Genomic DNA, 14338 nt, shown 5'->3' with positions numbered 1-14338 from the left:
TGGAGTCAAATACCGGTAAAAGTTTCAAAAATTCTGTAGCCTATACGATAATAACATCCGACGATACCACCAGAGGATGATGCTCTATTTGTGTCGCCTTTGAACAATTGATTGACAAGTGCAGAAGAACCAAGTGATGACTAAAGCAAAGGGCCAACCCCGAGTATTTGGCATGCCAAAGTCGGGTGGCTGTCAATTTCAACAAAAACGTCATCATGCACAAACAAAACAAACTAAGCTGCGGAAAGTTTGTTCCTCACTGATCTCTGACAAACTGGAGCCTCATTTAAAAAGGCACTTAGTCGGCTTAGCCAAAGACAAATCTGCGGCAAACCTTAATCCCGTGTAACAAATGAACAAGGAAAGTAGTTGGGGGAAACACACACATATTTGAGCATGGTTTCCTTGGTCACAACAGGCCACAATAACGTCACTACAAGTCATGGCGACTGCTGTAGCACGTGGCAATATCTGCATTGTCCACGCATGGCACGCAAAGCGAGATATTCCACTAGGATTACATTTACCGAAATACCCGGATTTATTGCATTGTTCTCCTTACCATGTACACCTACTCATTTTTTTAAGTTCTTTTAAAAAGTATCACATGGCTGCATCGTTCTTTTTGTTGAAAACGTCACCCGGATTATGGCCTATTTAGCTTAAAATGGAAGCGCGTGCTCGACGTGGAGATGCAATTACGACGCAGGCAATCTGACACCACGCACGGTCGACTCTGATAATGTTTTAGTGACGCTTTTTACAAAGCTAGTTAACATTAAGCATACCAGAATAACTGAAATTAAATTCTTTGAATTGAGTCATGAAATTTCAATGTTTTAACTTTTTTTGTGAAAAACACTAAATTTGTCTGCATGCCACCACGTTTCAGGAACGTAACCTAACGTATTTTTTTTTGTTCACATCACATCTACAAGACATACGGTCAAGCGAAAATACTTGTAATAACAAACGTGATCTACGCAACAGTAATTCCCAATTCGATAAAAGACCCAGGAGTGTGTTGTTGGCACTAAAATAGCTGCGTGTCAATCAAAAATAAAACATTTAAAAATCCTAAACGTTGAAGTCGCAATTGACGCTATCGCGTTTGCCAAAAACTATGCACGCACGGTCGCACGCTGCGAAAAACGTGACGCGGCGACGCACTTGGGGTTAATTAGAGGGTGAAGACCCTGACAAGTTTTATTGCAATAACATGAGAAACCTACTCATGCAGTCAACGGACAATCGCAAAAACGACGAACCCGATCTTAATGACACGTCGTTACGTTACGCTGGCGCAGGTGCTACGAAAAAACAGCAACAAATGTAATGTCAAAATAACTGAACTGGCAAGTGTAATAAATCATTTCGTATTTCCGTGCTGCTAATAAAATGTGATGGTAACGAATAAAAAAAATTGTATTTTACTTTCCACCACTGTCTTGCTAACAATTTGGGCTATTTTAAACAGTCACAACTATAAGATATAAAGCTCGAAAATACTTAAGCTAATCCTATATAGGGGTTTTGCTTTATTATGTAAATGCTATAAATTTAATTTCATCACGTTGAACTTCGACAAAAATTGTAAATGTTGTTAATCATGACAAGATTAAATGCCCGAAATGTTTTGCGTCATTCCGTAAAATGGGCGTTTTATGTGGAAAATTAGGTCGTCAGCGGTGGCTCAAAGATGTGCTAAACGTTCCATCGATCATGCGTAAATCACCGGAATCTTGTGAACTCAAAAAGTCGTTTAAAGCGTATCACTATTTTCGCGCTTTTCCTACCAAAGTAGCATTAAATGGGGAATGAGAGCATGCAAAAAACTAATGGTTGATTTAGGAAGAAGAGCGACTATAGGTTTTTATAAATCTATTTGGTTGGGAGGGCGGTGGCTACGGCGCGTTTGTAAGCGTATTGATTTACAGCGCCACTTATATGACCAGCTTTGTCTGCTGGCAAAATAATGCGGACGGAACTAGTCCTGTGTCGAGAACCGCTTTGAAGGCAAGCACGCTACAAAAAAACCTTTAAGGTCCCTGAGCAAGCGCTAACGAGCATAAAAACTAGTGACCTATATAAAAAACATTAAAGAATAAATTTAAATATCTTGCCAATTGCATTAAGCGGTTTGTTTGATGGATTTCTAAATATGCGAGCCACAGCACCTGGACTCGTCTGGCAGAATTAGCGAAAGCAACTAAATTACCGCTATTACTGCCAAGTCAGATTATACCACCCAAAGCGTCAACGATCCGGGCGATTTTTAAAGGTTAACTCCTTCCTGCGACGATAGTTAATGTGACGTTTGTTGTTTCGCGCTGACGGTTTATTTGTCAGGCGAATTCGTCAAGAAGAGGGTTTGATAGAGTGTCGACCAACCTACGAAGACGACCTCTATACACGTTCTGTGTACGATGAACATTCGTTTACATTGTTGTTTGTTCGTTGCATAAATCCTTGCCAAAGAATTCGCATTATACGGGCCGGGAAGTCGATGGACTCTAATACTTCGCAAACAAACGCTCGAGGTACTAAAACGCATTACGGCGTCGTGATGAGATTAACTTTGAGCCTCGTTTATATATTTAAGATGCAATTTCGTGGCGGATTGGAATATGTGAATTCATAAATGAGTTCTGCGCGCTATCCACAAGAGCAGGCGCCACTTTGGTGAAACGCACTTGATCTTTTGAGCTTCCAGCAACAACTCATCACTCTAAATCGGCTTAATTTAAACTGTTTGTTTCTTGTGTCGGCCTATGCAGGTTTTGTTCAATACATATCACTCGAAGTTTTCTAAATTTAATCTTTCCTTTCCGAAAACATTGAAATCCTGTATTTAATGCAACTTACTTTGTGTCAACAAAGTTCGATTTTTTGTAGCTAAATACTTACAGATCAACGAACTAGCCTTTTTTGCTGCGATAAATAGGCAAACGCACAGAAAATCACGAATGCTCAACCCAGGATTGTAAAATTGGTAACCATAAAGTCGTCAAGTTATACCAACAACAGAAAATATTTCAAAGTGATGAAAAAAAATGCGCCCAACAAACAGAAGTAACTTCGAATACCAGCACAATTAAACTTAATGGTCTGAGCGCCCTTGGGTTCAGGAAGTCGCCAGCCCAAAACGGTCCTGTGGCAAGAAATGTGTCCTTATTTTTGGATCGCTATTGTTTCCGGCCAAAGGCCTAACAAACCTCAGCGGTGCATGTTTCGGCGCTCAATTGTGGCGTCACAGGCGTAACCTCTGACGCAAGACACATTTTGAACAAGACCTATTTGAGTTCTGAGTTTGCAAGCGTTACTTATGTTCTGACTTGTTTTGAAACAACGCACACAAATATTAAACTGTAAAATCAAGTCTAGATTAAAGTATAAAACTGTACAAGCTTTCGCAAAAGCTAATTATAACAAAATAGTACCTTAACCCAAAATACAAATCCCCTCACCTGTGAAATTGACTGAATGTTAAATTTAAAAACTTTTTGTAAGGAGCTGCATTCGAATATAAACTAGTTTAACTAAACACCATAATGCTTATTTATTGAAAACCGCACTCGTTCAGCAATGCCATGAACTTACATCAACCAATTTGTTCTTCATGAACAAATGTTTAAATTAAACCAAAGACCTAGAAAGTGCCATGGTTTATGTCTGTAATCATGAAGCTATATTTACTAAATATTGCGTTTGGTCTTGTTAGGGGTTTAAAACCAGCGACATGTTCAACGCATTGTTCAGTACTTTTGTGAGCATGGCTTGGGTAGTTAAATTCGTTGGACTTTATGACTTCACTTCGGTCAAATGATTTACGACGAACAGCTTGCTTATAAGTTAAAGGTGGCTTGTTTTATTTAATTTAACACCTAACACTCTTTGCAATACGTTCTGTCACCAGGGTTAATTACTGTGTTCGGAATCCACTTTACTTCTACTTGAAATGTTGTGTTTGTAACTTAAATAACTTGACCAATACTGGCACAGACTATTTTACCTTAATTTTTTACAGATCGAACTGACGCGAACAGCGGAACTAAAATACGGGCGAGCGTTAATCAGGGTTTGTCTTATTCAATTACCTGGTAAAAATATTCACATGTAGAAAATCGATTCCAATACGAAAAGTAAGGGTGAAGGTCAACAGAATAATGAAGTGCGAGACTTTGCATATCAGATCAATAGATTTATTTTCACTTCAGTCGCAATGAATTTAATCATATTATTCAATGTAGCATAGCTGCGCCATTTGATCATTCATACCGCTATCCAAGTTTATAATATAATATTAATTGACATTCGAGAGTCGACAGAAAAACACTTAAAACCGCAACCTAATTTAAGTGGCAATGTGAAATCGTACACTACTGTTTGATCAATGAAATAAAACAAAATTGCAGACGCAATTTATACCGAAAGTAAACAATTTTAAGAGAATCAAACAACATTTTTAACGGGAAGCAAAAACATTTTAAACTTTAGCAGAACACATCAACTCAAGACTTTACATAAACAAAATAGATCTCCTATTTTTACCTTAAAAAATGGTCAGCCGTATTTTTGACAGCGTTGCATTACGTAAAAATCAAAATTACTAAATTACTAATTAGTGACTAGGCCTACATAATATGTTGCAGAATACAACAGAAAGCCACAAAATGCGAAAATGGGTAGACATCCCACACATCTCCTAATAGACAAAAGTCAAAGTAATTCTACGTAAAAAAATCGTTCACGTGACACCAATGTGGTAACAAAAAACCTTTTGCCTAGAACCCTAGACCAACATTAAAATACGTCTTTAAATATTTCAGTTATAATGGTTTACCAAACACGATATTTGTTGAAACAAAATTTGAAGTAATATAATCCAGTATAACATTTTCTAAACGTGAAGTCAACAAAAGATTTTACTGATTTTCTAAAAAAGCACCTTTATGTTTTTGTATTTTAGCTTGCACCACTGCACGTGTTTTAATATGGGCAGTGCTTACTCATCACTTTGTCAAATTTAACGGCGTTTCATTTGTTGTATGGGGCACGATCCTTAAACGATAAAGATAACAGTAAAACAGTGTCTTTGCCATTGGCCAGGATTTAAAAACAGGGTTGTGTGTACGTTCTGTTTCGTCACCTTGTCACAGATTTGCCATTCTAATCCAATCACAAACCACTTGTTTTCATTAGTTGTTCTCGCAAAGCCTTTTAAGCGATATGTCTGTCAGGCGATCTATTCTAGTGTACGAATTTTTTCTTAAAGTAGAAGGGATTGCTTTTTCCATTTGTCTTGTAGAAGAGTCGCCGTGGCTACACGGACTTATATCACAGCCATGTTGCCACTAATCCGGGCTTGGGAAAGTAGCCCTAGGCCGGCTGCAAATTCACGACAACTGTCGGCGCGTGGCTAATGCCGACTCCCACACACATGGAGCACCGACACAAGTCAATAAACGCCCCGACCGACGACGTTTGATCAAATGACGTAGCCAGTTTCTTCCGCTTCAGGAATCTCACAGTTTCGACTACTGATAGATTGAAATTGAGATGATTTTGTTACCTTATCTGATTGGGTCTCCGACGTTTTGATGACTCACCCATTCATCAAAGAATCTTTTTCCTTTGTCAATGTATGATATTATTAGCCTAGTAACAATAGTGTAAATATCGGATTTCCTAACATGTATAGAAATTTATTACATTAGGACGTCTATAACCCAATAAAAATATTTCAAAAAAATAAATATATATATATATATATTTACAATTATTTTTATTTGTGTACAGGAAATATGAACAAGTTTGCTAAATTAATTAGTTTAGTTTAAAAATATTTCTACATGTGAAAAATTGTACTCGTTTGCATAAAAAAACAATTGTTGTTCACATTATAAGTTAAATTTAACTGGCATCATAATTTGTTGTTTGTTTCTTTCTATATGCACTCACAGTTAAAACAGTCTAAAACATATTTTACAGTTAAATATAACACCTATACCAGAAAAGAAAAAACTTTTTAAAGGCTTTTGGGTTAACAATAAACAAAACAACATTGTTAAACATAAAAGTGGCGGTACAAACTCGTTTACTTGTTAAATTTACGTAATCATCAAACCCGGCAATCATTTGATGACGTTTTGCACGAAAGGTGATGAACAATCTTGTCTTATATACCCACTTATATTAAAACAACACCATACACTGGAATTACGTCACAATACAACACCATAAACAAGGATTACGTCACAATACAACACCATAAACAGGGTTTACGTGATCCTTATAAATACCAAATTTCAAGCACGCTAGTGCGTTAACGGGGACCATCGAAGGTAAAAAGTGTCAAGTATCGTAAAACGACGCCTGAAACGCCGGAAACGCCGGAAAAAATATGATGGCCAATGCGTATTTGCGGATATTTCGTTACCCAGCTTTGCATACCGGTTTAGAGATGGATTGTGAAACAAATGGAAATAACTCCAAACGATGCCTTGAAAATGTAACCCCAAGCCTAGGCAAATTGCAAACCAATGATATTTAAAATTACAAAAATTGTTTGAAGCTTCGGCAGATTAATATTATCAAAGACGTTATATTTGCAGTTAAGGTTTTCATTTATTTGCTTGTGTGGAATACTATAATACTAACAGTAACGTAAGATTTACGTATTACGCCCTAAAGTTGTGGAAAAACTTTATCTCAGTTGACTGTTTTTTAGGATTCTACACGTTATCAGGATGTTTGAGAAAGGAATTGTCGCATAGATAAAATTAAATGACGATTGTTACTTTGGCAAACCTCGAGTATTTCGATACAGAACGAATCAGTTTTACGAATCGATTAGTCCCGCCTGACTACGATGTGGCGTCTGCGGCAACTTTGGCCAACAGGTTCATCCGAATTATTGGCGTTTCTCTGATCTTTCGGGGGGTGCGGGCAAAGTGACTAAGTTAAGTATAGTGAATCGTTTTCCACCTAAAAACAACAACAAACATGTCTATACTCTATATTCTATCAAATGGCGCCATGACCTTACGCTTTATATTTTCGTAAAATGAAATAGAACAATTTTTTGGTCCTCGTTGAATGCCCTCCCATAGCGTCTCCGCGTGTATTATTCATGCAAAGCAAATTAAATTGGCGTGCATTTTTCTCTTTTTTCTAAAAATGAGTAAATCCCCGTATTCCAGCCTACCCCGTCATTGTAGTCTAAATTGTTTATTTTTTTGATTTATAAATCACCGAATGCCCTCACATCAATTTGTGTCGAGTTTCCGCCAGTCACTCAAAACTCTTGAACTTACGTCACGGGATTTAATTGTTACGTCGCTATCATTACGACTGCAACGCACATTAAATTAATAACAGTTTTGCATGACGTCAAAGGCAGATGTGCACTCGTGCAGTCAAAGCAAATTTGTTATTCTTGTTTGTATTTGTTATTCTTGTTTGTTATAGAGAGACCGCGGGTTGTTTATATTGTTCCTTAGTAAAGTTGTAGGCAATTCTCCATAAAACAAGCAGTCTTAACGTAATTGCTCATTAAGTCCCGGACTTGCACAATGCACACCTTAAAACAAAGCATAGGAATAAAAGATCTCATATTTAACCAAATTAGTAGGGGCATTAGTACACTTCATTACTTGTAAGATCATCCTAAAGTGATTTTTTGTTAAAATATTTTACTTATTTTTGATGGTATTATCAGCTTTGAATTTTAGCAACAAATGAAATGTTATGAAATCAAATTTGCTCGAAAACATTTCTTACATTTTGTATATACATTTCTTGCGAGCCCACCCACCTCCACTTAACCCCACATATCACACACAAGGCGCAATTTAAAAATCCTGTACAATGTACATCATCGGTGTGTAAACAAATAACATTTTTGTTCTAGCCTTGAGTTTTGTGTAAGTGTGAAATATACAAACCGTGTTGTGAAACAAGCAAGAATGCGATTCGAATTGTGAAATGAACTGGGGATAACGGTAACAAAAAGGGTTTAATACGACATCGCTATTATAGTCAAACGCGACAAATTACAAAAATAATCCAGCTGGGTTCCCTTGGACAACGGTTGGATTCGAATCAGTTGCCCGGTCAACTTACTAAGTTAAGCCGCGTTTAAATTCTCGGTTCCAATCAATTGGGAACGGCAGCTTTACAGGTACTTCGATTTAAGATCGCGATGTCACAGGTGATTTGGCGCGGTAAGTGACGGGCGGCTTGAGCGCATGCCAGCAGATGCATATACATCACAGATCCCCGACCGTTCGTGTGGTGATGGACTTGATAATATCGCGCCAAATACTACGACGCACCATTATCCGGGGTAAAGTTGCAACATTAACCGGGGCGTCTGGAATATTCATGCGTTTAGGTTTCGCAGCATTAACACCGCGAAAGGTGGCGATAAGGGTTGGTGGTGTTGAAGCATCGCGATGATGTCAACTGATTATAGACATCGGAAAGTTCAATCCACGTGAAATGCCCTGATAGGCGTTGCTAGCTGTATAAGCGTTTCTTAGAAATACTTCAACTGTTTTTACAAATGAAATAACTTTGCCTTTTAAATTTATAAACCTATATGTACCCTAGAAGGCTGCATATTAAGAACTTGCAGAGCAAAACTCTCGTTTCATCCACGTTTCAGCGCCATCCATACAGTGAAAGGTAATCGGATTCACGAGTTTATACCAACAACATTGCTGGGCCGAACCTCCAAGACATCCAAGCTTCCTGCATATAAGATGGCAGGACAAGTTCGGAATCGAATTAGGGTTCTTAACTTGAGTGATGTCTCGTTAGGTTTTGGCGACTTACTGGCAGCCTTTGGCAGTCGATTGGCGCTCCACGCACGCCTCAAACATGCCATCGTGGGTCAAACAACGAGGCCAGCAACAATTCCTTCTGTCAGCGAAAATTTACACGACTCACTTATTGAGTTAGATTAAATTATTTTTTTTTATAATCGAGTTGGCAAATCAAAGATACGAAGCTTGGTTGCATCAAAAAAATTGTACGAACGGTAATTGATTTTCACTCTTGTCGACAAAAAAAGGTTGAATCACTTTAAAGAGGCGCATACCCTCTCAAATCCAGAACGCTGAGCTGCACGTTAGTGTTTACGATTTGGTACAAGTTTTCCGTGATACACGTAATCGCCGCACAGGGACGTTGCGCGCTCTTGACATCGCGTGGCCTAACGCGTATTCCTCGTCGCGCGAAGTTACGCTTGTTTTTTTTTAGGCGGAGATTCAGCCGACACTTGCTTACAAACAGTCGCCCCTCTTGTGGACGGTCCACGACGACGGCGAGGTCATAAGCGCGTCACCTGAAAAATCGATCGGTCGGCTGGGCGCGAAATCGCACAAACTTCGCGCGATCGCTCACCAGACGCGCGCGTGGAAATCAACCCTGGGGCTGATTCGCTGAGGAAAGAGCTGGTCAATCGTCGTCACGCGGCAGCAAGCGCCCGCACATAGCTGCACTCCGCTTTATTTACGCCAGGCCTTCTTCGTACCCGCCTCGCCCGACATAATCGTCTCTCTCGGTTTAGCAGAAAAAATGCTCGACGGTCTTATGCGCACCCAGCGTATGACGTCACGGGCGAGGTATAAAACGTCGCCTGGCGCCTCCACATAGCCACATTTTCCACGAAAGAACAGTGAAAATAATTTCTGGGTGCCTGTTGGTGCTTGCAAATACGAAAAGAGAAGTTGAAAAGATAATAGCTAGGCTGCATGATGGAGTACAAACATTACAAAACGAAGTTTTCCGGATACGAGCGTGATATCAAACGAAGTTCGAAAACTAAAGGAAGTTCGCCTTCAGTTACGATGATATACTTTCTTGCGATATTATTGTGCTGTTCTGTTGTTACGACAGAAGCAGCTGGTTTCTCGCAGCGTTTCTGGTAAGCTTATAAAGGTATATCGCGGTACATTTATCGCAAAACATTTATCGCGATACACTGAAAAAAGTTATCCAAGGCTCAGACAATAATTTTTTATTGTAAGATTTTATCGGGCCAATGTAGTATCGTCAGTTTTCCATTTTCTAATTTAAGTTTAAGCAGATAAAATTGTACTTTGTATTAAAAAAAGTGATAAGTTTTACGATATTTTATCCTTGTATCGGTTTACTTGATTTGGATAAATATATCGCCAGCTTTATTATTTTCTGTTTGTATATTTTGAACTGTTGTGCGCGTTAATAGTTCTGCATCAGCTTTAAAGAATATTACAGAAAACTAAAATTCCAGTCGGGAGATGCACACAATAAGAATTTATATTTGAGAACAACACAAATTATCCTATTTAAAACTTCTGGCTGCGAAACTGACGCTAAAAAAACTAACACAGAATAATTTTTCGATATGTAACAAAAAATATATATCATTTCTAAAACTCCGAAAAAGTCTTCAAACCGAATTTTATTTTGCAGGATAAGAGTGGGTCGCTGCAAAGGCATAATGAAGTTAAGGTGTGCCTACATGTCCAACTACTGCAACCCGCGGGTTCTCAAGCGACGTAGCATCGATTCGGAAGAGCAAGGTGAGAACACACAAGTGCAAATTGATCATTCGGCAAATCCGCATTTTCGCATTTATAGGAAGCAGAAAATAGGCACAAGTGCGAATTTGGCGTGATTACCGTCCGGCTTAAGAACCGAAGCTTAAGCTCATTGTCAGATATCTGCTTAAAAAAAATTACAAAACGAGTTTTATTACATTGTATTTGTAAAATAGGGAATTCTCATATACCACAAAATTTAATATAACTTATTCAATTTTTAGTCAAATTCCTTACGCTGGACTTTATATTTTTCACCCTTTTAGCAATATTTAATCGACACGTTTGTTTCACTTCCATTTTGAGTAATTTTATCTGTAAGCCATTAAAAGAGTTTAAACATTCCTGTTTATTCTATAACAAAAGTAAACACTATATGTTGCCATTAATGCGCCAAAATGTCAAATTCGTAAAAGCATGTTTGATAAGATGTTTATCTTGCGATATAAAAGTGTTTATCTAAACTCGCTCTATCCAGCATCGTTTATCGCTATTAATTATGCATCACGCAACCTTGTATTCTGCCTTCCCGATGCAGAAATGTGACGCCTCTATTTACGGAAACGCCAAATACGAGAAAAACTTGTGTACTCGGTATGGCACCTGGGCTTGTTGCGGTCAAGGTGCCGTTCAAACTCGCAAACGCATAGTGTCAGGTGAGGTAAGGATTTTCTGACGATCGTGACAGCGACATTACCGCACTCGACCTGTAATGCGACGATACCTGCAACGAAAACTGCGTTTAATTATTTAAAATACCCCTTTAGGCATCATTTCTTCTCGCAAAACAGCAAAGTATCAAACTGTCGATGTTGCGTTTTTCTGTTTAGCGTCGTAGAAAAAATGACTTCGAACCGTCGCCACGTACAAGTTTAGGCGAAAACAAACTAAAAACAACAAACCGCAAACGGCGATAAGCGCCGTAATGTCCGACACCCAAAACCAACGCTTGACCAGAAAGCCAAGGTTCAATTTCGGCATTTCGCCTTAGTCAAGGGCGATTAGAAAGGAGCGAGCCTTCAGCTGACCCGTTGAAAGGCCAACCGTGAACAAGGGGCTTTGTGATGTAAGCTTCTACAAACGCCGTAGGTCACTCTTGTGGGACCAAACGCTCTTGTGTTTACAATCGCCTTACCCTTTGAACTTTATAGTCAGCGCACCACACTTTTTTATCTTAGCCCATAACAGTTATTAGGGGGGAATTAACGCGACTGAATGTTTTTAAATAAAACAGTTTTTACAAAAAAAATAAAATGGCCGCAACGCTCTTTTTGCTTTTATGACAAATTTGCACGATGGACGCATACCCTACGAATAACCCTTTATTTTATGTATATGGTCAAAATAGAAGTTCATCGCTTCGATCTTTTCGCCATCCACTAGTTGCATTTTCGCACTACTCGGTAAACGATGCGAGAAACCATGGACATAAATCAATAAACCCAAAGCATGAACCGCTCCATTTCCAGGCAACAGTGGGATCAGCTTGCAATAATGACGAGATTTTGCGAAAAATAGTGTAAATTACGAGACCATTTTTCTTGCGTTAGTATACTTTCGGGTTTGCCTCCATCAGCAGACCCCCCGAAATCGGATACGGTTCACAGGCCCTTGTGTGAGCGCTTCCCGGTAAATGGCGATGTGAGACGAGGGCTATCTCCAAGCAAACGCACATTGAGGATTAACCTTAGAAATAAACGTATTTCAATCGGCGTGTTTGTTTCTGTGGTAGCGCTGAAGCGTGCGCGAGCCTTATAATTTGCTTGCGACCAGGTCGGCGAGGTGACCCCTCATCCCTTACGCAAATAACGGATTGCGATAGAATAGCGCTTGTTGTAAAACACCGACGACAATTTTCTGTTGACCCTAGCGAAAGCGCGATTCGACTGAAGTCAGGCTGGCGGCTTGCCAATTCGGCGGTTAGCCATAAACGAACCGCCAGTAATCTCGCCACAATAATCCCCAACTGTCTGGCAGCGTGCGGCGATTTAATACCCACTGGGCCACCTTGGAAGCGCTTGAAGGCTTATATCTATGTTGGACGGCGCAGAGAGCGAATTGGCACCACGGACAGAGTGGAATGTCGCACGCATGCGTCTGCACGTAATCTTCATCAATGCAAGGCATCAAGAATAACCGCAATTTAATTGAATACGATCAACCGCATTGAACACTGCGGTCGCGCTAAATCAAGTCAAATAAGCGTTCCCCACCGCCACTTACAAACTGAAAGTTGCTGGATTTTCGCACAAAATCGCATACATACTTAAAACAAACATTATTATATAAAAACAAGTTCAAAAGATTGATGACAAGAGAGTAATATATGCGACCGGTGGAAGTTTATTTTATTACTTCGCACGAGTAAAAATATCAAATTAGAATAGACAAAATACTAATTAGAATGACAATTATGATATTTTTAAAACTATTACGTATCTTTGCTGTGGTTTACTCGTTTTTAACTTTTGATACCATTTTCTATTTTTTAATTCTTAATCATTGTATTTTTAGGCCAAAGTGAAATTCTACACGTAATACAGAAGCGTTCCAGTCGAAGATTCCATGTGAGTTGTCGAGCGTGCAACCGATTCTGCTGGTGACGTCATGAATGACGTTCAACCAGCTTGCGTGACAATTCTTCAGTTTATAGTACGTTTATTATTTTTGTTTAATTTTTATTTTTACTCGTTATTCGCTTTGTTTGTTGTTTGTTTTCTTTCTGCCTTTGTTGTAAATCGCCGCATGACGCAATTCACCTCAGATAATTATTATTTGCAATCTAAGATATATTTTTTCATTACGATAAACAAACCCAAAATGTGTCGATTAGCCGTGTAATATTTGTAACCCTATTCACAACGTTATAAGTATACAACTTATTTTTAACAGTCATCCTTCTGAGAATAAAAAGTGTGTTAAGCTATTTAATTGTAAACGTCGATTGTTCTTTTTTGCTAATTGAAAGTCGCATCTATTTATTTCCATCGTCGTTACGTTTATTTTCACGTACTATTTCGTACCAAACCATTTCCGTGAAACAATAAACTCTAATCCTACTGTAATCCTATATATTAACGAACCAGATTATGGTAATTTTAATTTCGTAATAATAGAAAGCGTAAATATGAATGTAACACTTGGTTTTAAACGTTGGGTTATTATGCAAATTTTACGGTAAATTAGAGGGTATAATTATATGGTCAGGGTTTTTTTAAAAGGTACTGTCTAAAAGTCAGAATTATTAGTTGAAAACCAACTCTTCCAAGGTATAGGTTTTTACCTATTACAATGTCCATTTATAAAGATTCCTTAACAAGAACCATTAAGGCAGCAATAGAAACAAAGCTACGGACTCTGAGGAATCGTGAGTCGTACTCGGGAATGATTGCTATGCAGACTCGAATATTTTTTTTGGCCGGAATCGGATTCAAGTTTTTTCATATAGACTCCGCTGTGCTGCATATAGCAATCTATGTATAATTTTTAGGTACGCACAAGTTATGTGCATCGAAATATGTTTTTATTGAGTGTTAAACCCTTTGCAATTTAATTATTTCAATTTAAAGTTTTTATGATTACTTTGATTTGAAGGCAGGAAAATCATCTTTATTTAGACTGCTAGAACCGCCCAGAAAAACATTTAATCAGTTGCATCGAAATAAGTAATTTGCAGTGTAAATATAGTAAATTGTAAACTCCAAAAGTAGGCTATACGTTAATTTTTAAAGGATTTTGCAGTATTTTGA

At 38.4% G+C, this 14338-nt stretch overlaps 1 protein-coding gene across 1 annotated transcript; it reads left to right on the top strand.

Moving 5' to 3' along the window:
• Positions 1-9689: 9689 nt before the first annotated feature.
• LOC146138219 (uncharacterized) lies at positions 9690-13619 on the top strand. Its single transcript, XM_083394244.1, has 3 exons — positions 9690-9931; positions 10462-10571; positions 13104-13619. Exons 1-3 carry the CDS (start codon positions 9759-9761, stop codon positions 13190-13192), a joined length of 372 nt encoding a protein of 123 aa, XP_083250370.1. The 5' UTR covers positions 9690-9758; the 3' UTR covers positions 13193-13619.
• The last annotated feature ends 719 nt before the right edge of the window (positions 13620-14338 follow it).

This window comes from Ascidiella aspersa, chromosome 7 (assembly GCF_963924565.1).
Source record: "Ascidiella aspersa chromosome 7, kaAscAspe10.2, whole genome shotgun sequence".
In the NCBI taxonomy this organism is placed as follows: domain Eukaryota; kingdom Metazoa; phylum Chordata; class Ascidiacea; order Phlebobranchia; family Ascidiidae; genus Ascidiella; species Ascidiella aspersa.
The sequence above is the reverse complement of the archived record's forward strand: the minus strand, read 5'-3'. Positions and strand labels throughout refer to the sequence as shown.

Coding starts and splice junctions, on each gene's coding strand:
- LOC146138219 (XM_083394244.1), top strand. CDS start 9,759: ATGATGGAGTACAAACATTACAAAACGAAGTTTTCCGGATACGAGCGT. Junction 9,932..10,461: donor GGTTTCTCGCAGCGTTTCTG/GTAAGCTTATAA, acceptor TTTATTTTGCAG/GATAAGAGTGGGTCGCTGCA. Junction 10,572..13,103: donor CATCGATTCGGAAGAGCAAG/GTGAGAACACAC, acceptor TTGTATTTTTAG/GCCAAAGTGAAATTCTACAC.